General features: G+C 40.9%; 1 protein-coding gene across 2 annotated transcripts in view; it reads left to right on the top strand.

The window, feature by feature from the left end:
- Nucleotides 1-12,729: 12,729 nt before the first annotated feature.
- tafa5a (TAFA chemokine like family member 5a) overlaps nucleotides 12,730-25,294 on the top strand; it is a 158,395-nt gene continuing 145,830 nt past the window's right edge. The window contains exon 1 of one of the 2 annotated variants that reach the window (XM_038739270.1): nucleotides 12,730-14,130. In XM_038739270.1, coding sequence (XP_038595198.1) covers nucleotides 14,019-14,130 — 112 coding nt within the window. In that variant the 5' untranslated portion in view covers nucleotides 12,730-14,018. The remainder of the gene's footprint in view (nucleotides 14,131-25,294) is intronic. The other variant, XM_038739269.1, reaches the window with a different exon arrangement.

Below are 25,294 nucleotides of genomic sequence, written 5' to 3' on the forward strand. Positions count from 1 at the left end.
TCAATGACACTCGTGAAAGTCGTTCTCCCCTTACCCACTCACTACGCTTAAACACAACATGCATCTGTCTTTTCTGTTTTCACTGCAACTCTGCATAGTGATGTAACATAACATATTTATTACTTTAAAAAGTAACTTTGCAATCAATCCACAGTTTACCTGCATGCCAAACCATGCGGAGGGAGGTTGGGGATATTTTCATGGCAAAAAAAAAACATTTCAAAACATCCCCCCTCTGTTTTCTCACAAATCGCACCCTGTGTATAGCCTCAAACAGATAACATGGACAACATGAGTATCCATATGAGGATTTGTAAGTACAGCGCGGGTGGCTCAGCCTGACAGAGAGAGGGAAAGAGGTGTGTGAGTAGGTGATTTCAGGTGATTTCCTGTCAGCTAACTGTTAATAATGTCTTTAGTTTTAAATTAAATTTACAAAGGTTCAGGTTTTTATTTCGTGAAAAATTCCACAAAAAATTATTGTTGTAGTTATTACACTACTACACCACCATTACATTTTTCCTGTCACGCATCCCCTAGAGGCAGGTCATGCACCACACTTTGGGAATTGCTGTCCTAGATAATTAACGTCCGTTCTCTAAACTGTGTTTTATTTTTAAGATTCCTGAAAAAAGGGTTTCAAAGCAGCTCCTTGCTGCTGTAGAAAACTATAGCATCTTTGGGAAGTTTCAACCTGGCCTTCGTCAGTATCACAGCACTGACACAGCCCTTCTTAAAGTCACTAATGACCTTTTAATAAAAGCTGATGCAGGCATGTGTTAAGTTCTTGTGATGCTGGACTAGTGTTAAACGAAATATATTCATCGACGACCTTTTTTCCCTAACGAAGACGAGACGGCGACAATGTCTTCAAATGCTGACTGTGACTATATTAACATGCAGTATTGTTGACGAAAAATGACAAGACTAAAATGTAATTCGTAAAATATAAACGTAAATAAAATCTCTCAAAATTTTTGTCAGTATAATAAGGAGACAAAATCTTACAGGCCAAATTTTCTAAATTTTTAAGAAAGGTCAGGTCGCAAACACAGCCCCAGCTGTTGTGTGAAGCGTAATTGTCGCAAAATGGCTACATGTGATAATAAAGATTATTATTATTATAAGACAAACATGCCTGATACTTTCAGTGAGCCCCAGGCCTACAAGCTTGCAGCTATTAATGAGTAAGAATCATAGTTGATCCCCCTCCTCCCCGTCAAGGGGGGAAAAAAACTGAGCTCCCCCGAAAGCTATGTATAGTTCGCACACTGATGTGGTTATAAGATTTATGGAAAAAACACTACGAACTTGAAGCTAACCACCTGGGAATTGAGGCATGTTAATGTGTCCTTTGCAATAAAAATTTGAAAAAAGCTAACATTGAATCATATCTCTATTTTGGTTAGACCAGATTGACCAAAATGCTAATCAAAATTATACTAATGAGTTAGAGAAGACTAAAATTATGTTTGACTAAAACTAGACTAAAATACTTTTGTTTTTGTTTTGACTAAAATACCCAGACTGTTGACTTTTAGTCAACTGAAACTTGACAAAAAAGTAGTATACAGTGGAGTAAATATGACCAAAACTAACAAGGACATTTGACACAGGACTGAGACTAAGACAAAATTTTAAAATGGTTGACAAAATTTTAAAAAACTATGCTGGACTGAAGTGCTGCCTTTGACACAATTGATCATGCCAGTCTTTTTAGATAAATTGTGACATGGGGTGAGCATATCTGGTATTGCATGAACTCCATTAACAACTTCTTGTAATTTTTTCCCATATCAGTTATTGTGTGCCGTCTTGGACAAAGTTTGATATCCCTTTATATGCTTCACTTGGGTGATGTCATTCATAGACATGGGATTACTTTTCATTGTTGTGTTCAGGGGAAGCAGCAACTCCCTGTTAAGCCCACTGACCTCAGCATGCTGAGTTTCATACCCATCTGTCTGATATAAAAAAACAACAACTGTCAAATGTTGTTCAGGTCAATTGTAATAATAATAATAGAAGTCCTTGTTTTTGGGCCCCAACATATAATAAAACAAATACTGCCATCTACTAGTTACCTGCCACAGTATATCAAGCCTGTTGCAAGAAATCTTGGTAAGTAGGTTGACCAGATGTCCCGAAAAATCCGGGACAATCCCGAATTACGAGCAGTTGTCCCGACCCCTTTCCGGTTTGTCCCGAAAATTAGACCTAACATGAGTTTTGATTATATCCTAATTAAATACTGATCGTTGTATAGTTCTCTTGCTCCAGCAGGGGTTGCAGGTTATCTTTACATTGTGTCAACAGCGTTGTTATAGCCACAAAGTAACACTTGTCGTGCTCTTTTCTTGTGGTAAGTGAAAGTTACAGTCGCGACGACAGGGAAAGTGTCGCTTCAGGCAGCCACGGCACGGCAGAGAGATCTGACAGACAGATGTGACAGACAGATGTGACAGACAGATGTGACACTGCACTGATGACATGAATAAAATAAATATAAAAATTAGGTAAAAGATCATAACTTACCTTCATCCACAGTTGTGTTTTTCCGTAATAACAGACAGGTGACTTCATGAACAAAAATAATTAATTTGAGCGTTGTGTTTTGATTTTCATGTGTGTTAATGTTCATTTACTCTCAATGTACCGGTTTTTCACCAGAACCAAGAGGTGCGATCACACCTGTTTTAGTCGCTTTACATTGGCTCCCGGTTAGCTTTAGGACTTGTTTCACTTGTCCCTGTTTTCTTGCAGTGTCTTCCCTATGACCGTGGCTGTAGACCCTTTATTGTCATTGGGGCAAAAATTTAATTTAATTGAAATTTATTTCGAACATGCAAGAGAAAGTATAAAAAAATAAAACAATGTTTAAAAAAAGAGGAGGAAAAAAAACAACAGATGAGCAGCAAAAGCACCCTTCTTTCCTGTGTTAAAATACTTCTATCACATGTGTGAAAAGGAGTAGGAAGAATTAAAACTTATGTACTCCCACCCCTTTAATTCTTACTTTCCTTCAATTAACAATATTTATATTATTATTATTTAGGGCTGGGCACGTTAACGTGTTATTAATTAATTAATGCTGACAATTTTTTTTATTGCACATTAACGCAGTTTTTTTAAAACTATTATTTTGAAAGTCCATTGCTCACTGGCTCTGAATACACATAGGCCTACAGTCAAACCATGGGTCATAGGAGAGGTGGGATGTTGATCAGCCTGCAAATAACCCTCCCAAACAATCAGCGGAGAGAGGCTTTGGGAGGTTCTCTCAGGTGAACAGAAAGGGAGACAGCGCTCCCGAGTGAACGGCGCTCTATGGATAGTAACCATGGCAACGGCTTCTATGCGCTACACGGCCGTAGCCTTTTTAACTTAAAATAAAATTATACTTAGGATAACTTTACCTTATAGGCCTGAATTTAGTTTTGCGGGGATGCTCTGCCATGCGAATTCCCTCCTGTTGATGTCCTGATAACTATTTAGATTCTGGAAACTCACAGAGAGAATCAGTCTCTCTTCCAATGATTTGTGCTGCGCGTCGCGTACAAAAAGTTCAAGACAATTCAACTTTGGCAGCAGGCGGGTGTGTGCGTGAGGCGAGCACGACCGCGACACTTTCACGGGAACTCACCCAGTACACCTTGTGCTCGACCACTACACCTCACTGTAACAGGGAAACTTGCTATTGAACATAGACTGTTTCTGCTGCTCCCCGATAAAAGAAAAATGTTTCTGCTGATACCTGCTCAGAAAAAATCCCAAGAAAACTGGACTCGGATGGTAACTTATACTACTGGTAAAAAGCACCTTATTTGTTTGAAGTGTTTGCAAACCACATGTTATTGCACTTTTGTGTATATAGCAGTACATTTAAATTAAAAGTGCACAATACACTACTTTAGAATTTATTATTCAATTTTGCGCTTAACAATGCGATTAATCGCAAGAAAATCATGCAAAATTTTTATCGCGATTAAAATGTTTTTTTGATCGCGATTAAAAAATTTTAACGTTGCCCAGCACTATTATTATTATTATTTTTTATACATTTTTTTATTTATTTATATATATACACACACACATATATACATACACACATTTTATGTACACAATATTAGAGTGACCACTGACAAATATTTATTTATCTAACCTCAATCATGTACTTATTCAAACAAACAAAAAAACATAAACAAAGGAGCACTCCTACTTTTAGTACAGTGCTTCTCGATACCTCTTGAAAATAATTTCTTTGTACATTTTTTTGAAAAGGAATATGTTTGGGCATTGCTTTAGGTTCTCATTTAGTTTATTCCACAATTTAACTCGGCAAATTGATAAACATAATCTTTTCCTTGTTGTTCTAAATCTATTAGTCTTAAAATTTCCCCTTCCCCTTAAATCGTACCCTCCCTCCCTCTCAGAAAACATCTTTTGTATATTCCCAGGCAGTAGGCTATTTCTTGCTTTGAACATGAATACTGCAATTTGATATTCAATTAGATCGTGGTATTTTAGCATTTTAGACTGTAGAAATAATGAATTTGTGTGATCCTGAAATCCGACGTTGTGAATGATTCTCATGGCTCTTTTTTGCATTATGACTAGTGGCTGTAGTGAATGTTGATAAGTGCTTTCCCAAACCTCTACACAGTAATTCAAATAAGGTAACAATAGTGTACAGTACAGTATGTGTAAGTGATCTAAGATCCAGAATGGGCTTAGCTCTTGCTAGGACTGCAATACTTGTGGACAGTTTGGTTTTGTTGTGTTTTATCTGAGGCTTCCAGCAAGTCTTGTCTTCTATGGATGGTGATGGCGCATAGATAAGATGCTTGCCTTGGGTGTGGGAGACCTGGGTTCAAAACCCACTGTGAGATATCCACCGTTGTGTCCCTGAGCAAGACACTTAACCCCTAGTTGCTCCAGAGGTGTGCGACCTCTGACAATGTATAGCAATTGTAAGTCGCTTTGGATAAAAGCGTCAGATAAATGTAAAAACTGTGATCACCCCATTGTTAATGGAAGGAAGGAAATTGACTTGTTCCATTTAAATAAACAGTGCCAGCTAGATGTCACAAAGCCAATGCTGTAGTATTTATCTGTATTCCAAATCTTTTATGTCACAGATATTGTTTTCATTGAAAGCCAAAATGAGAAGATATTGTCGTTGCTGAGGGCTAAAAAGAGAAATGTTACCATTATGCTGACGTGTTATCAGCACAGCAATTAACTTGCTGTTCGACTCCAGTATTAAGTCTGAGATCCCTTTCTTCCTTCCTCTCCGTGGTGAACTAGTGTCTCGCAGATATTCAGAAAGCTGGAAAGAAAGAAAAAAAGAAAGCTGGAAAGGCTTTTCAGTTTCCTCTTTCTCTTAATCCTTGACAGTAAGAAAGAGCCTGCTGTGGTACCAATAAGAACACTGTTCACTTAAATCGCTGAGTGGCAAGCTAAGTTCAAAGACCTCCTCGGTGGCCCAATAAAGAAGAAGTAGCTTGTGTCTGGACGGATCAAAGGGAAGAAGCACAGAGAAAGGTCAGGTCTCAGATGCTCCCACACTGACAAGATTGGTGTAGCTCTGAAAGAAGAAGATGCTCCCCACCAGGTTTTCTATTACTGACACAACATCTGCTGCTAAGCTCATGCTAGGTGGTTTGTTATTTTACATGTCGGGTCTAATTCATTATTGTTCAAAAAGAAAGAAAACTTCAGTACAAGTACCAGCAGAGGCTAGGCTCCAAATTCCCTCTTGATACTTGATAGCTCATTATATTTGTATTATTCTGTCAAAATAAACAAGTCTCACCAGCCAAAAAAAAAAGGTGCATCAGTAGAGAAATGCTGCCTGTCCCATTTAGACCTCATAGATTCACCTTGCTCGAACACCTTTTAGATCATACTGGAAACCCTGACTGCTAAGTCACCCTGCTGCTCATAGGCATATACCAACTTAATTAGGAGGTATATGAGCAAATACACTTTTTAAAGCAACATCTCGGAAATCCTGGGATGAAAGTATTTAAGTGTATGCCACTAAAGTGATCAGTTACTTGGACACAGCTTGTTAGGCTCACAATAAACACAGTCTGTCCGACATGCTGTGTACTTTTTAGACTCCCTACCAGTGTTTTAGGCTACTACTCCATATCAAATAATGTATTAGAAGAATACTGTGTCTTGGATATACATAGAAATGAGTGTTGTATCAAATTCAAGTTTGTTACCTATAGAGCAAAAGGATCAATCAGTCAGTTTCCTGCATTGGTTCTGTAATGTAACACTATCCAACTGTGTAAAGTTATTTTTCCTCCTCTTTGCCTCATTAAGGTTTCACTGACTGATGAAACAGTGTTGACTACTGCCAATAATCCGTTACAGAGCTGCAGCAGGAGGCTTTTCAGTGGAAGAGACATGAAAACTAAGCTGAATATGGAATCTTAGCATTAAAATATGGAGCCCCAAAGTGTTCAATATTGAATAGATCAGGAATAATTAAAAATAACATTCAAATCCAACCATTTTAGCGGAGTGTTATTTTAACTGTTTTTTTATAATGGCATTTTTCCCAATTTCATGTCACTTTATATTTTATAATGTCACTTTTCATGACAGTGGAGTTGTCACCAGTTACTGCCCCCTCACCTTTCAGCCAATCACATGGCCCCTGCCTTTTCCAGACAAGCAGGCTCAACAACTGCTACCAGATTTAGCCAGCTAGCTCCCTTTAGCTAGAGCAAAAACAATGTCAAAAGGATTTTACATCAACCAACCACAGGCTCCAGCTGTAAATAAACACAGCACACAGACAAAGTGAATAACCCCTCCTTTTATTTAGCATAACCAGGCTGCACAGGCTACCTTCCCAGACAGCTAAACTAGCTAGTAAGGAAATGTAATGCCACCCAAATTAGCAACAAGTATTTCTTTTGTTTTCCACCAAATTATCCGATCTTGCAATACAGTATCCACTCCCTGTGAATAAAAACCTTTTAATAGTTATGTTAAGACACTTACAGCACTTTGTTAAGCTGAAGGGAAGATCATGGTCTTAAAGTGGTGGTATTATGCTTTTTGGATTTTTCCCTCTCCTTTATTGAGTTATATATCTTTTTTGTGCTTGTAACAGGTTTGCAAAGTGAAAAAGCCCAAAGTCTAGCCCAAAGGGAGTTCCCATCTCCCACAAAGCACTGCTCTGGACCGCTTGAAAACAGCTTGTTTGTAGTCCAGCCCTTCACTTCCTTTACTTGTGACGTCACAATGCAAAGGCGTCATAAAGCTTGCCAAGCGGCTAGAGGTGGTCAGGTACGCCCTCAAACCAAGCTAGTCTGAGCGGAGGCCCTTCAGCTCAACTCGCCTTTATTTGGATTTCCATTGTAGAAATGTTGTACCTGCTTCCTGGTACTTTTTTTCGTATCACCTCACCTCCGTCAAGGTTCCAAGCGAGCTGAGGGATACTAAAATGTAACATGAAAACAGACAGACTGCTGTATGGTCAGAGAGAATCGTCACTATTCACTGCATCATCATTGCGTGCACCAGACAGAGGCCAGCAACAGAAAGTTTAAAATTGACAGTTTTCGTATGTAATTTCATCACTAAATCCACTTCTGAGAAGTTTTGAGGTGAGAAATCAGCTGTGTAGATTTCGAATATTGACAGTTTTACGAGAAGTGATGGCGGAACAAAAATGTGATGAATATTTTCTGAGTTGAGGAGCTCCGCTGCCTGCGCCAACCCGCGGGAGGAGCCTGTGAGGCCGGCCAGCCGCCTGCTCACAGAGCCCTCTGCTCCCGCCGTCACACTGACCGCTGCAGCAACAACGGCAGGGGAAAACACAGCTAAGGTTTTCATACCGCTTATCTGTCTTTACATTCTGAGTAATGTTGAAACGTTTTAACTTAAAAAAGAGAAAGCTGTGTGGATCGCTGGTGTGTGTGTTGCATTGAACATTACGTCGCGGCAGTTGTGTGTGGCGTCGCTATGACGACAAGCTATATACCATCTCTGGGTACCATCTGCAATGGAAAACGGAGCAGGGCCGAGTAGAGTCGAGTCTATCGATCTGCACTATGGAAGCATTTTTCGGCAAGGCAGCATAGATCGTCAGAACACCGGCAACAGTTCAACGTTTAGTCCTGATGTTAAGATGTGGAACAATGATGTTGTGTGGTTGTGGACTTGAGTAACTTATACCATCTGCTAGGTTACGGTCTCAGTCTGAAGCGGCTTTGATTCGGATCACACTACCTTGTTTCTTACAACCCGCCCCTTCTCTGCTTCTGATTGGATAGTAGTCCTTACCTGGGAACTGCGCATGTGCAACTCCCAACAAAGATTTTTTACAAGATGCATCACTCTGTAGCTCAAGAGCGGAGCGTACAACACACAGGGTGAAAAGAGGAGCTGCAGCAATGTGCAGTATGAGAAAAATATGGTGTTTTTTGAAAATTAAACCATGTAAACTTGTTCAGGTACAACCCCTAATTAAGATTTGGAACCTGAAAATGAGCATAATCCCACCTCTTTAAGCAAAAAATGATTATTATCTATCTGAAACAATTCCCCCCCAACTTTAACTAAAGTGCTTTTGTTACTAAAACCTAACCACAGATGGGGCTCAGGAGTCAAAGTCCTGTGCATTGTAAACCACCATCCACACTGCCTGTGAACATAATCCAGACAGTGATTATGTTCGTCAGCACACCATAAATTTAAAAACAATTTAGTAATATATACATAATATCTAGGAGACATGTCTGTTGATTACCGTTGGTCCAAAGGCAAGTTTACAGATGCATTAATGCCGACAGTTCAAACGATGTTGCTCAGTAGACCGTGATGAATTGTGGCCACATATGGTACCTTAACCCTAGGTGTCCTTTATCTACTTTGATTACAGTGCCCAACTTAGTGCGGTAAGCTCCCTCAGCCAGTGCGTCAGCCAGTGCGTCAAGCAGGATCCAGGTGCAGGTCAGTTGTCTTTGACCTGTGAACGTCTCCTGACTGCTGTGTTTCTGTTGAACTGTACAGTGATGATGTTTGTTTGTAAACACTTCTCCAAAAAGGAAAAGAAGAAGAAGAAACATGAAGGAGGCAGAGAAGAACAAGGCTTCAGCTGAGAATCAGATCAAACTGCTTTTTCTGTGGATGCTGTAGCTGTTAATGACCAGGACCGGCTCCAGCAGCTAGTCGGTTAAGAACATCCTCCCACCCTTACTCCCTTTCCTCCTCCTTCCTTCCACTTGTCTTTCTCCTCATTCCCACTTCCCTCTGCCTCTCCCCCCTTTCTCCCCCCTCTTTCCTTTTTGCACCCATCCTCTCCCTCTTTTCTATCCCACCTCTAAACAACACCCACCACCGCAAAGTGGACACAAGCTCCAGCAGCTTTTTATTCAGTGTATTTATCTGTCAATTAATACTTGAATTGTATTAATTGTAGTATTTTTTTAGACACATACATGGTTAGAGGGAACTGGAACATGACTTTCATTGTTTCTTAGAAACCAGACTAAATGCTAATTGCTCTACAGGCTGCAGTGTAGTGCTCGTTACAGACAGCAAACAACAAACTGATGATTTAGCTGTTCTTAGAGCCTTACAAAACATAACGTTTGTCCTGAGGTTGGTGCTTGAGGATAGCTCAGGAGGTCACCAAAATCATAAGGATTCATCATCAGGGGAGCAGAAATATCCACAGTATGGAGATGGCCAATCGAAGACCACAGAAGAAGACATGGTGCATGACTATGTGGTGAAATGAAAATATGGTAACCTTGATGTGCCGCTGATCAATGCATGGTGCAGTGATCAGCTGTCAGCTGCCAGTGAAAACTTTCCTCAACGATTCTCATACATGCAGTGGTTGCAGCAATTTATAATAAGTGTCATGTTTTCCTTTTTACTTATACTGTATATTCATTTTGGTAGGTTGAGGGGAATGCACCATGGACGGACATTGTACCTCAATGCCCCCCTTGTCAACGGGCCAGGACTGTGTGCACTGTACGATTGCAAAATAAAGTATGTATTATGTAAATAAAACAAAACAAAAGCACAAACCACTAGCAAATAGTAGGAAAGGTAGCAGAAAAGCAAGGCTAAAGGAAACCATGAAAGGGAGGTCATTAGCAAATAATTAAAGTTCATTGCATAAAAGCATTTCAGTGGCAAACTAAGGTCCTGGAACAAAAAGTCTTAATGGTAAAGGCCGGATTGCTTCGTATATATTTGTGTTTACTGCTCGAAACTTGCATGCAGCTGTCGATTATTAGTCATTGGTTCACCTACTCCAGTTTTTTTTTCTCTACTTAGAAATATTGATTGTTTTAGCCTATCACTTGATTAAGTTCAACAGTCTGGTTGGTCCTTGACTAAATTCTTTCTTTTTTACTTTCTCAAATTCCCTTAACTTCCATCTACTTCCATTAGTCTGGATTCCAAGGATGTACTTCTACATAAATCTTGGACTCGGTCAAATATTTGCAATTGGACAGTTTACCTAGGAGATAAAGCCTGAAAGGAATCTGTTATTTCATTAATCATGCTAAGTTGGATTTTCAAGTGTCCGTGGGTCACTGTCTAAATTAGTTATATAACATTCATTTGTAACACCGTCTGTTGATTTGATTTTGTGTGATTACACATTTTGTAAAAAGATGTGGGACTCAATTCAAGCTTGAATATTGCCTTTGGAAACCATATCTCTTCAAAAGGCATCATTAAGCATTGAGTAAACAAAGAAGAACAACAGACCTCCCTTTGTTGCTTATCAGCCTGTGCTGCATTAGTTACAGGTGTCATTCACTGCTTCCTCTACAGCTGAATCTTTTTCTAGTCTCAGCGACAGAAGCAAAGATGGGGGATCAAATAAATATTTTTATCTGATTTTTCTGAGCGGTTGCACTTGGTAGCAGCTTGTGGATGTTTCACTGAAATGCTCATCTACTCTTTAAAACGCCATTTAAACTCCACAGATATTTGACATATCTACTTGAACTCCAACAGTGGCCAGACCCCAGCGCTAAGCACCAATGAACACAGAGAGAGACACAACCACCGCCACAATGTTGATTCATGTTGAGAGGGAATAAGATAATATTTTATTATGGTTCACAGCCAAAAAAAAAGTGAGTCAGCCACTATCTTTTTGTTCAACTTTGAAGTCTTTGAAGGGCGGGTAACATCCGCCGAAATAGCAATATCCGAGTCAGAGTTTTCATGCTTTGTGTGCTTCATTCTGTTTGGAGTTTTAGAGATGTTATATAAAAGTGAAAGAGGGGGATAACATATGTAGGCCACAGCTCATGCATTATATCCGAGCTGAACGCAAATGGCTGCTTTTGTGTGTGTGAGAGAAAAACAGAAAGAAGAAAAACAGCGTGTGCTTAATTGCAATTCGTTTGCATTGAAGGAATGTTACTATGGCTTATGTGTGGTTGCGTGTGTACTTGTGAATCTGTGTGTGTGCCAAGGAGAGTTTGGCCTTGCTGTACAATTAGTGCCACAGTCACTGACACAACACCGTGTATGAGGCAACATGCCAGTGCTTTGCAACCAGAGCTGTAACTGACTGTCTACATTAAGTCCATTGCTTTTAAGATCAGTGCTGCAACAAGGAAACAGAGAAGAAATGAAGACAGAGGGAGAGAGATTGCAGAGGGGCAGAGGATTTTGGAAAATTGGCCCCCTTTCACATTGTTACTACCATAAGTTACTAAATAGAGCAATTACATATAGATTTAGAGGACTGATAGGGACACAGAGCAATTAACTGCTTTATTACACCAAGTGTGGTTTACAGTCTGGTTTACAAGAGCTACAGTCTAGTGCGCATTACTGCAGCAAGGCTAAGCAGGGACAACTTGGAATCTCTATAAAGGAAATTGTTAGCAATGATAGCCCAGCTGACAGACCACCTCTGTTGGCTCCAAAATCGTAGAGCACAATCTCTTACCTAAATATTGAGTAATCCAGAGGTATTTTTTCCCTAAAACCGCAATATAGTGTGGGCACAGGCGTTAGGTTTAGTATGCGTGGCAGGGTGTGCTGGGGTGGATGCACAGACGCCTCCAGAGCCTCTCTGCCAGCAGACAGAGCCAGCTCCGGCTTGACGGGAGCAGCCAGAGTGTAGGGCTCTCAGTGGCTCTATCCGTGGTACTGCATCTCCATTGTGTTAGCCATTGGGCTGAGCGTCAGTACCTGGCGCTGTCCATGGTACCGGCCCTCCACTGTGCTGTCCATAAGGGCTGTCCATGGTACCGGCCCTCCACTGTGCTGTCCATAAGGGCTGTCACTGGTGCTGTCCGTGGTGCTGAAAATACATAGCTCAATGCTCTTTCCACTAGGCTCTGTCCATGGTACCAACTCTTCATTGTGCTGTCCATGGAGCTGTCCTTAAAACAGAGGCACAGACAATGGCACTATTTATGTTCTTGAAGCAGAGGAGGAAGAAGTATTCAGGTCCTCTACTAAAGTGCAATTAGCGGTAGCACAGTGTGAACTAGCCTACTGCATTACCAGTAAATCCTGCATTTAAAATAAATCTCTGTTAAATCTGCTATGACGGTTTCTTTTCTCATTTGAGGGCAGCGGAAACAAGTTGTGAACAAAGGACTGACATATCGCCTTTTAAGTGGATTTGGGGAAGTTGTTAGCAAATGTTTGGTTAGCCTATCATACATATATACTATACTATACAGTAGTGCACCACTGTCCTGCAGTATAGTTTTAATAGCATTTTTCTCAATACTTTTTTGCAGCGTAGTTTTAATCTTCCAGCAATAGAAAGAGCAGTATTTGTTTATAGTGAAATTTAGTAGTAATTACGTGATCAACATGTCTGGCCTCAAGATGGCTATAAAGTCCATTTAAAAAAAAAAATACAGGATGTGTAACCATTTCTGTGCCTCAAAAATGAGTGCTGCGTGAAACACGCACCTTTAAACATGTACGTTATTGTGCTAGATTTGTTGAGAACGGCAGACTCCTGATCCCACCGTAAAATAATCAGCAGAATAAAAAAAAATCACTATTGACAGCAATGATGTGCATGTGTGAATTATGTCTCTCTCACTGAAGGAATATATGGCTCAATCATTGTCAGAAATCAATCATGCACCATATGCAGTATAAAAAATCAATTAAAGACACTCTAAGCCGTGTTTTACACTGACTTTATGATGTGAAACGATTTATTTCGCGTACAGCACCAAGCTGTAGTGATACCACCCAAAAACCGCGACCTCAAGTGGCATATTGCTGACGTAATATCGATCATCTGAATGTTTCACTTTGGACAAAATCACTTGGAGTCGCACAGTGCGCACTTTTCCTTTCGCTCCTTTCCCTCTTTCTCCACCCATACATTCTCCATCCTCCGTTCCCCCCTGCAAGCATGCTGTGATCTACTTCGTGGCCAAAACCGAGAGCTTAACGGACTTTTTTTCTTTTACGACCAACCCCTCCTTCATCCATCCAGGCGTTAACTCAACGGATTTTATAGGAGCCCGTTTATTTTTCATCCCGGTGTTTGGGCTATGCCGTCAGTGCTGGTGAGCCTGGAGAGTATCGAGGAAACCTACCACAGGTGAAAAGAGGTTTTACGACGCTGCGGTATAGATGATTGAACACTTTGAGCATTAACTCAACGCAGTCTTCAGGCGCCAGTGCACCGCTCTTTTTACTGAAATATAGGACGAAATTGAGGTTAAAACACTTTAGGACAACTAAAGGGACGTTTACCAACTTGTGTTTCTGAACGAGTATAAAAATACTGCGTTATTTCCCAACTGGGATCCCTACGGAAGATGTGACCATTTCTTTTGCGCACTGGCAATCCGACTACCCAAAGAGAAAATCACGGCTTTTCCATCAGTTGCTCGATCTTGACATGTCTTTTTGTGGGATTACACGCGGAGATATGAGCATTGTAAGAGGCCGAGCTGGATTGTGAGATTACCCCCTTTGCTTTTTAATTTCTCTCTTCAAAGAGGAAGTGATCTGTTGGTTCAATGGCTTCAGTGTCGAGGTTGTCAAGGCGCAAAGATGCCAGCCGCTGGCCGAGAATGCCGTCAACTTTCTGGGCTGTGGTGCTTCTGACAGCGCTGCTGGTTCTCTTCTGCGGTAAGTCCCGGCGCTCAATTTTGCCCGCACATATCGGCAATGGGAAGCGTTGGACACAAAAACGCTGATGCGCAGCGGGTGACCGCGTCATGTGGAGACGCTTTGACAGCAACATTATGCAACTGGTATTGGCAATCGCTCTTAGCATATTGATCTCACTAGTTGTCGACATGTTATAACAGTTAGGCTATTGGAAAACACGCATGGGACTCATAACTGAGCGTTTCTTTATAGTGAAATGCACACACACACACACTAAAACCCACATACTCTCTTAATCTTTTCCTCCCTGCTCTCACTCAGGCAGAGGGGGCTTAGATAAGAAGGAAATGTATCTTATTGTCTAGTGAAAACACTGAGTTTGAACTCAAGTGTCCCAGAGGCCTAATTAGGTCCCCTGTGACTCCATTTTATTCTCACTTCTCACTAACACACATACGCCTGTCCTGAGGGCCATGTTACTGTCAGACTGACTTGCTGAGACCAGACAGTCTTGCGTCTGTCATATTGTCGCTGGACTAAACGCTGGTTTCAGGAGATGGAGCATCTAGAGAATTCACATGAGAGGCATAGGCTACTGTACAAAACTACACTTTTAATTCATGAATAAGCCCTGTTTAGTTTGACAAACTTACTCTTACTCTAGGCAGCAATTCAACTATTGCCTGAGGATAACCCCACCAGGCAAATTATGCAAGCACACACACACACACACACACACACTTTGGCCAGGGATGTCTTTTCAGTTCTTGTACCCTGGCACCCTCACACCTTCGCTCCCTCCTGCTTCCCTTCTCTGTCTCAAACTGACTCACTTATGAGGAGAAATCCTGCTGGCACACTGCGCTTCATTCTGCTATGTGTGAAAAACCGAGGCTATATGTGCAATAGCCATGATAAGCTCATTAAAAAAAAAAACAGAGCTATTTCATTAGCCACCGAGCTAATGAGTAATATAATCATCTTGTCTTCGAGCATATTAGCTATGCTGGTGTTGTAGAGGAATTAACAGATCCATTACATGATCATTTTCTAGAGTTTTCCTTATAGCTTCCACAGCTGCCCCTGCTTTTTTCCTTTCATCATTTTTTTTTTTTTTACATTGGACAGCAGATTGAGTTTGCTTTGTAATCACACACAGTCCCCAAGTTAATCAATGGTGGGTGGGGGGGGTATGCATGCACTTCAGAAGCGAAAGCTTCTGGATTGGGGGGTCTTTTCCTTCTTTTATGGCATCTTCGGCCATGTCTATTGATCCCCTGCTTGTGTCCAATCAATGGTGCTTGGATGTTTGTTTCAGTCAGCAGTCTTGGCCCACCCCAAACAACCTCGACCTCCTACCAAGCAACACTTCAACCCTTTTGGAACTTTTGAGCAATAGTGATTCTTTGATTTTGTGTATTTGCTCTTTCATAATCACATAATGCCAGACTCCTCTGAATGGTTCCGTCTGCTCAGTTTTGAAATGCTATTTGTGTGTTAACTGAGGCAGCTCTCTCTCTCCTTTTCTTGTAGGGTATATTAACTCTGCAGAAAAATGTTTCAGGGTACAGTACAATAACATGACTTAGGCGTATCTTTTTCCTGTTTTGTTACTACGGATATTTCTACATTAAACAAAGTTCCAGAGCCATTTTGGTTTCTCTTTTTTGTTCCACTATCTTTTATTTCTTCCCTTGTAGCGTTTTTCTTTGTGTTAGCTTGTGGTCTTTTTGTCTGATAAATCTCCAACCGTCTGAACTTGCAGCTCAGAAGATTTCCCTGCTTTCTCTTTTAGCTTTGTCTTCGTATCCATTTCCATTTGGTTTGACCTTCCTCATCTCTGCTGTCTTTCTGATTTGTCCTTTTTTTATATTTATCTCATCCTCTACTCAGACTCTACTTAGTTCTCATGTCCTTCGATGTCCAGTCAGCTGTCCGGTCCAGTTACATATATTTACTAATTCTTTTTTCTTTTCTGTCTTTATTTCCATTTTATGCTAATTATTTCTCAAATTTGATACTTCTCGTTCTTCTCCTCTTTGTAGCACTTGTTCTTTCATTCTCTCCCTGTCATTTTTGGGTCTCTTTCTAGGGAAGGTCTGAGCTGAGCTGACCACTGCATGTTACCTTATTGTGACTGAGGTCTCTACTCTCTCAGCTGTTTTTTCTCTCTCGTCATTTTTGTAGTCCGCTTTCCTGTATCCTCTTCTCGTCTCTATTATTCAGTTTTTTTCTCTTGTAGAGTTAATTTTAGCATTCCCACGTCCAAGAATTTATTTTGTATACATTTACGTTTTGATGACTCCACTGTTTTTGTTATTGAAAAATTTAGCTTATACTTTTTATTTTTGTCCTTTTCCCATACTGGAAATTGGCACAGACAGAAATATTTTCATGTTCCAATGTCTCTATTTTTGAGGGCTGCAGCTAACATTTGTTTTCAGTATTGATGCATTTTCCAATTATTTTCACAATTGATCATTTGGTTTATGAAACATTTTCTAGAGTTTGAGATAATGTCATCTAATGTCTCGTTTTATCCAACAAATTGTCCAAACCCCAAAGGTATTCCAGTTACTATAATGTAGGGCAAGGAAAAGCAGTCAATTATCCTATTTTAAAAGCTGGAACCATCAAATGTTGCATTATTGCTTATAAAATGTGAAATGTGAGTAATTTTCTGTCAATTGACTAATCTTAGCATTTGTACAATATTTATATATTAAATATATTCACACAATTTTATTGAATTTGCCTTTAAATTCTCAGCTAAACAGTTTATAGTATTTTCAAATGATTTCATATATATTCTACTATGATACATTTTATAGGGAAGAAACCCATACAGTTGGCTATAAAATGCTCTCTATATATGCACATGTACAATGTTTATACATATTAGCCATATGTGGTCCAGAATATGTAAGGGGTTGCAGACAATTATGCTTTTATGCAAATCTTAAAAACGTACTGGGCCATGTGGCCAATTACTTTGTTTTGGTGGCTTAGAGTAATATGTACTTTTCACTAAACTGGATGGCTCATGGTGATGTGTTGGAGTCTGTCAGAGACAAATAAATACTGTACATATTGTATAAATTTACATTCATGGTGTGTACTGTAAAGCTATTGTTTGTACCAAGGGCAATTTGGCTTTGCAGTGCTGCTGTGTTGTGCAGCCAAAGGGTGGGGGTTGAGGAGAGCTCTGTGATTATGACTATGACTCATATGGTGCCTGTCACCTAGAATCAACATCCAACTTCACACGATCTGCCGTCCTCACTCAGGGCCTTCTGAGAGGGAGAGATTGAAGAAGAGAGAGAGAGAGAAGGGACAGAAGTAGAGGCATTTGAAAGAGGTGAGAGCAGGAGATGGCTTGATATCGTCACTAATGCCTTGATAAGAAAAGGGAGAGGTGTGGGGAGAAAGAAAAGGGAGGAAAGGGGGAGGAGATGGGAGGAGGCAACAGGGAGGAAAGGCAGGGAATGAAAATTAGATTTGGAGGAAGGGAAGATAGAAGGAGGGTAAAGAGAGGAGATGAGTGAAGGAAAGAGAAGCCCTGCTGAGGGTGAAAAAGAATGCATGGTGGAGGCAAAAAAAGTGGAAAAAGAAAGCAAAGACAATCAGAAAGGAGACAAACATAGGGCAGAGAGAGAGGCACGCAAGATAAATGGCAACAGCTCAACAATTTAACTGCTCATATCGTGGTGGAAACTCTAATCACATGAGAATGCTCCAGTGCCCTCTGATTACATTACAACACAAAAAAAATAAAAGCATTGTATTCTGTGCACTAGCTCCCTCCTCTGGATGCTCTCTGCCATGCATTTGTTTGTCGACTGTTATAATGTATTCATGACGCTGTAGCCCTGCATGTGAGCTTGGAGGAAGATAGAGCCACAAGGCTAGCTAATCTGTATGCCAATCTTGGCCCGAGAGAGCTGAGGAATGTAGCCATGGCTGTGGTCCTGGTCTAAACTGCAAACGCAGAAAGAGGAAGGGATGAGGGAAGATAGAGTAACAAGCAGAAAGGGCAAAATGGGGAGGATGAGGTGGAGGAAATGACAGAGGAAAATAAAAGGAGAGGTCATGTATAACTCCTTTCTTATAGCAACCTTCAGTGTCAAAAATCTAGTGATTGCTGATTCATTCCAGACTTCAGTGTTATCCTGTGTACACATACACACCTACATGCACAGCCAGATGTTCGCGCTCGAGGGCAAACACATATATTAGAGAAAATTAATGAACAAGGCATCAAAGCAGGCACAAAGGTTACACTTATGCACAACTGTATCAATGCAGTTCTTCAGGGTCATACAGAAAAATGCAAACACCCATGACCTATTTGCACATACATGAGCATCACCCTGCAAGGATTTTGAGAATGCAAAAAGGTCAGACAAACGCATGCATGAACACACATTCCACTGCTGTCAGGGACAAAAGCTCTCCGCTGCTGCTTAAAGCCGCTCCCATCAGGTCTGTCAGCGTGGTCTTCTGTGTTTCCTTGTGCCTGTTTGTATATCACTCGCTGGTGTTCTACTGCTGAATCGCTGGATTGTTGACTGTTGCTGAGAACAGAAACTTGTGGGCATCCATGGAGGAAAGACGGTGTGACGCTCCCAGGCATCTCACCTCGCCGCTCAGAGAGCTCAAAACACATAATCACACATGGGTAGTGACACGGCGAGGCTCAGGTTTGTTTACACACACACACACACAAACAATCTCTGATCGGGATGTCTCGTTCACCAGTCGAGAAAAAGGGACTAGACTGACCTCAATAAACTTTAGAACTTGTGGGTGAACACGTGGACATATTTGAATATCTTATCTTATTTTCAGCATAGCCTCGAGCCTCTTCCTCTGCAGGGAGGGAGACGGAGAGAGGAGCCACTGTCAGGAAGCAGCAGAAAGGGCTGCCAATGGCCTTGGGCCGTAAATTCATAAAGGGAGTCAACCTGTAGAGTTTTCCACAGAGAAAGCAAAGAGCCACATTACGGACCCCCGGAAATGGGGACAGAGACCGCATATTTGAACATTGTTTCAGAAGGCAGCTTTGCAAAATTTAAACACCATGAAGACCATGAGTGTCATTTGAGTCTGTGTGTGTGTGTGTGTGTGTGTGTGTGTGTGTGTGTGTGGGGGGGGGGGCTTTGCTGTTATTGTGTAATGAGCGTGCCACAGACGGAAAGTGTCAAGTTTGGCAAGGAAAGGAAGGAATATTAAGAATTTTGTGACTTACATTTTGAAATATTAAGCAGCAATGGGATCTTTTTCAGTGTGCGCAGGAACCTATTGACATTAAATGTGAGATGGCGCTGTGGCCAGAGGCGCTGTGTTTTTCTGTGCAGGCTGCACTTATGTGGCAACTCGTTGCTGTTTTCTGTTGTCTGGCAGTGAATGAATGGGACATTTTATATTTAAGGGAAGGCTTGTTGATAGTGATCTTCGGCCATATGATTGCTGCTCTTGGCCCTCTCTGCGAGGCAAAGGGCCTCCATCATACCATAAGTTTACAAAAAAAAGTTGATTTTTGCACATTTTGTGACGTAGTGCAAAAGTTGACAAGTTCATTGCTTCCTTCCTGGAAAAACATTTCCCTTTTTTTTTTTTTTTTGCTGACTGAAATATCTTGCCAACTACGGATGGACAATAATTTTACCCAAAGGATGTATCCTACTGACTTTGGGACTTCCCTCTAGTGGCACCAGCAGCTTGATATTTTTATTTTTTAGTCACATTTCCCACAATTTCTGTATGAATTACCATGCAATTTTATTCAGAAATTCCTATCTTGGGATGACTTGTAGCAACATCCCTTCACTTTTCATCTAGCATCACCATCACATTGAACTTACTAATTTCTCCTGTACTTTTGGTTGAAAATGACAATGAAATTAATGACATTTCCATCAGCCTCAGCTGTTTTGTTGATTTGATTCATTTTGTTCAGTTCAGTAGTCACTAACTATAGTTTGTTCACTTTTGATGACAACTAGGCGGTCGCATCACTGATGAAATGCACTTCATTATGTACATCAGTAAGTGCTTCTGCCATGGGTAAGTAGGCTACCTACTTAAACAGTTTTTGTCTGTTTTAATCGTGTTTATTGTGGATATACAATCTGGAGTCTGTACAGGGTGTTTTACTTTGAAAATTCTTTATTGTCACTTCTTTTCTTATTTCTTGGCCCGGTTCAATCTGCTCTGTGCAGCTTGACACGGCTTCAAGAATAGACCAGTCGTATATTCTCCATCGATCAGAACATGGAGCCGCCTCTGCGACTTCTGAAACGCACAGCAGCGTCAGAATGGCCGCGATCAGCTACGGCGGCCGTGGCGCAGCCATGCCCAGTGGAATCCAGCCGTCACAGAGCCACCTGTACGGCTGCAGACTCTTGTTGAATAATGGACCACAGCTATATTTAAGAGAAGCAGCTACCCTGCGTTCTCTTAAAAAACTAAAAAGAACACTTTTAATTTAGATCAAAACTCAGAAGTCAAACAGAATTATTTTGAAATTACATTGTTCTCTCAAGCCTCTCACTGAATCAATGAATGTTGGCCTTTTAGTTGACAAGACTAATACACATAACAGTTGTAAATGCAGGTATGCAATCAATTACAGCCGTAGTGCTTCTCGTTTCAATAATACCACTGCGTGTGTGTCTGCCGCTTGTTAAAACTATTGAGTGTAGGTACACACATGAGGAAAAAGCACTTAACAAAACAAGGATGTAATGCCATTCATTATGGCAATGAACATGTATAGTATGTGCACACGTGGATTGGCCATTCCCAAACCCAAACCCTTGCTGACAAAGAGACAGTGGCAAGTCTAGAAGGTGTTTTTTCTGTAGCCACAGCAAATCCTATAAGTCAGCATCATGCCTGTGTTTGCAGTTTTGTTATCACAGCTTCATCTGTAGTGAAACAGCACACAGCCTGTTCCTCCACAGCTGCTCCGTGGCCTCACAACAGTTAACTGCTACAACAGTTGGCGCACTTGTTTACACGCAGATGCAGTAAAAGTTGCATTAAAGCCCCTTCTCTGTCTCACTGATTCTATTTTTCTCATCACTTCAACACACTCGCCTTCATTGTTTTTGTTTCTCTCTCTGTTCCAGGGTTTTAAGTCGTCTCTACCTGCACCTTTGAAACCAGACCCTGCTGTGTAGAAAAAAACAACAAAAAAAAACATGGATGCCGTAATAGCATGCTAATATGCTGTGACATTTACTTAATGTGAAAACAAATTGTGAAGTGTTTGGAGTTTGCAGTTAAGCAAAGTATCTTCATAGCCGCCTCCATGGCTAATTGCACCTTAAATGCTCCATGTCCCATCGTGAATTAATTTGGTGTCAATGTGCCTGTAATTACCATTAAAACTGCATGTAAAATATTTACATTTCATATTATTTGTGGTGTGTGACTGCGGGGCTCAACAGGTCACAGTCAAAGGCGTTGTTTGTTTACTGCCATTATGGCATGCAAATTTCTGCGTTAACTGCTTGTCCAGTTTTTTGATGACAAAACAACCCAGGATTTTCTTATTGAAATGAAATTTTAAGATTCAGTGATTTAAGATTCAGAGCCTTATTTGGAGCCTTTGACAAAGAAAAATGGATTAATTTCTTTGAAGCCAATCCTGTAAATAGTGTGAGGTGGCTTAATTGGGTCGGAATCCGGACAGAGTCTTGCAATGTTCTCCTACCTCGAGAGGATTCATGGATGTGCACTTGTGCTTGTTTTGCCTAGGGCCAGTAAGCCCATTCAGAGAGAGATGCTAAAGCTACTCCCCCTTTATTACTGCAAAAAGCAATTGCTTGGAAGAAAATGCCAGAATGGTGCTTTGAATTCCTGGAGGGGCCCATCACTGAGACGCGGCCCACGGAGCTGAGACAGCTAGCATCTGGAGCAAAGACATGGCGGTAAAGTGGAGAGAGAAAAGAGGGGAGGAGAGAGGGAAAGAGGGAGAAGGATGGCAGAGAGGCAATGAGAATGAGTAGGAGAGGGAAGAGAGACAGATGGAGAGCACTGGGAAGGCAGAGAAATGGTGAGTGCGAGACAGAGACAGGGGTTGACGAGGGAGCAGTAGAGAGAGCTTGAGAGAGAAAGAAGGACGGCGCAGGCAATGAGACAAAAGACAGACAGACGAGAACACTCAGACGGTCCACCAATTGACAGCCGGTTGGGGAATAAAGTCAGCTAACACAATGAAGCAGTCGGCAGACAGACTCGCCGCGGAGTAGCCGAGAGGCTCTCAGAAGTAGAAACAAATATTACATTAGAAGAGACAGAAGCCATTTGTCACAGTGGGAGACCTGAGAGGTAGTTAAGCTGCAGAATATAGGGACCCATGGCCTGGTTGATACATGTCGCCACAAGGAGGAAATTGTGCTGAAGTCAACTCCGTTCAATCAATTGTCTGGTGTCCTTCAATGACTCCCGCACTTAACAAGATAACACTGGCATAAAGTTTTGCCAGCCCAACTCTCGAGAACTTATTATGGGGCCTTGAGGGCCTCCCCTCATTCCCTCTCTTGATCCTTTCCTCCCTCCTTTCATCCTCCCTTCTCTCCCTTCCTGCCAGCTTGTCAGCCCGCACCACCTCCACATCAAGGCCCGGTGACATACATGGTGACAGCCACGATTCAATGTTAATGTTTCTGGAAGATAAATCTGCTGGGCATTTATGGCCTAAATGACAGGTGCACTCTGTTTGCACCCAGATGTCAGAAACGCTTGAGATTCTGAAACCGTTTCAAGGATTGTTAGAGACGGACAGACTGCCAGTCAGTCAGTCAGCTGGTCAGTCAGTTTTCTTTTGGCTCTGTGCCACAAGGTGCATTACCTGGCCCTCAATTTGAAAATGCGCTTCATTAAATAGCTGGAGTAGAACCCATTTTCTTGTTTTCTCCCCCACTTTCTTTCATTCTTCCTCTCTTTCATTTCTCTCTCTTTTCTCCCCAAGTTAAGCTGCTGACACTATCCGTGATTGATATGGAAATTACAATGCACTTGCCCTCATTTATCTTGCACTATTGCTTGTTGCAACTCCAACAACGATTTTGGGATGCAGAAACGATGAACTGATTTGTGGCTGCTGTTGTAGAGAGCAAAAGGGATATACTGTAAAGATTTGATTTGAGACCCTGCATAGCCCAGAGGATGAGGAAGGTTTCCTGTTTTAATGGAAAAACAACCACTGGTGCTGTGAGCAAGGCTTTAACGCCAACATTTCTACAGGCATATATAGAGTCTCAAAAGCAACAGATATCACTAATTGGACAAGTCAAATGTATCACTGAATACATTAATACGATGCAGTTTAATAATTTAAATGTATGCATGTGTGATTATAATACGTCCCCTTTTACATAACATTAATGAATTCTCTCCTCACTATCCCTCTCCTGTGGGTCATGGCACACGTTTGATCTATTTTGCCAAAACAACATTTTCCAGTTTTCCTAGTTGTTTTAGATATTATGACACATATCAGCAGTTCCATAAAGTTTTTGCCTGATGAAACCCCACAACCCTGTCAGATGAGCTCAAGAACCCTTTAAACGATACTAGTCAGGTGTTCATTTGAATTGATATTAAACTAAATGTCATTTAACACTACTAATTACATTTATGAAAGTGGAAATTATGATATTTTTTATATAATTGTCCAAGTGTAGTTAGGTTTGGTCAAGTTTACATTTGTACCACTACCACTTGGAGTGGCTGAAACTGGAAATCTCCTGGATTCATTGCTTTTTGCGATTTTTTGAATCCATTTATCCACTACTTTTATCTTTTTATCATTTATCAGCATTATGTTGACTATTTCAACAATTTATCCATTAATTTCTATCTATATAAATCTTTTGTAATGGATTCAGCATATCACTACAACGGTTTATCTATTTCTTTTAGCTAATAATTTAAATTATTTTTTCATTATGGTTAACTTACTGTTTCAACCATTTATTATGAACTATTGAAACAGTTTACTTTAAGATTCTGTAAATGCCCAAGGTGCCCCTATGTGCAAAAAACATGCTGAAGGGCGCTCTGCTGGGTCGTATTACCACACGGGCCTACCGGGCACATGCACACGGCCCAAAATCCCAAAGCAGCCAACAGAACTTTGTAATTAACTATTGCCAAAGTTACGCTGTGCGAAAACTTTAATTTATGAGGTTGTTAGAATACCAATCGTCTATGCTTTCCTTTGTCAACACTCAAGAGACTTGAATTACTGACAAATACGTGTCATTCAATTTCTGCGCCCTGTTGCCCACCACATGAAGCTGGTGCCATTTTGTTTTTTCGCCCCTGCCCCTAAGACAGCCTAAGTTCGTCACTGCCCACTTGCTCCTTACTACTCACCCCTGCAGAATTCCACCAGTCTAAACATTATCTTTTTCCAGCCATACCAAAAGATTAATTCCTCTTTTGATGTACAAGTTGTATTATTTTGCTTGATGTTAGTCATTTACATTCAGAGCTCCACTATCTAATCCAACAGATGGTGATGCGACATAAGTGGAAAAGTTCATGAGAAAATGGCAGTGCTATAATTAGCAACAAGGTTATGGCATCGAAGCTTAAAAACTCATCACTTGTGCAAGTTTTTTTTTTTTTTTGCTATAAGGATTTTGGAGGAGAAGTCAAGAATAAAAATCCTTGAACTGGATAAGGCTGATCTCACACTACAGCAGCAGAAACGCAAACTGGTGTGACACTGGAGACAAATCAGTAGCTGAGCTGAAATGTTGCCGTTCTTTTGAAAGATGGTGTGTGTTTACTTTTTAAATTCAAACTGGTTTAATGTGAGTAAAAGCAACATACTAAATGTACGCATTGGAATTTAAGTTTGCAGAAGTGACTTCCTGCTACATACCAGACCAGAGGATACAGTCTGTCTTGTGTGTAAACAGACAGTCTCAGTGCCTGTAGTCCCTCTAGTCATCAGCCACCACTGTTTATAGTGCTGCCAAAAATGAACTAATAAATATTTTCTACTGGTGCTTTTTCAAGCTCGGAATGTACCAGGTCTGCACTAGTATGTACTGCTTCCAGGAAATAGCCACTGCCTGACTGAGCTTAGCTTCTTTTAAGCAGTCCAGGTAGCAGCACTACAAACCTGTATACTCATCTTGACCTGAGTTGATTATGCTGC

The sequence above is a fragment of the Micropterus salmoides genome, unplaced genomic scaffold (genome assembly GCF_014851395.1).
Source record: "Micropterus salmoides isolate LMB-PRFRI ecotype aquatic unplaced genomic scaffold, ASM1485139v1 Ms_hic_scaffold_23, whole genome shotgun sequence".
NCBI classification, from domain to species: domain Eukaryota; kingdom Metazoa; phylum Chordata; class Actinopteri; order Centrarchiformes; family Centrarchidae; genus Micropterus; species Micropterus salmoides.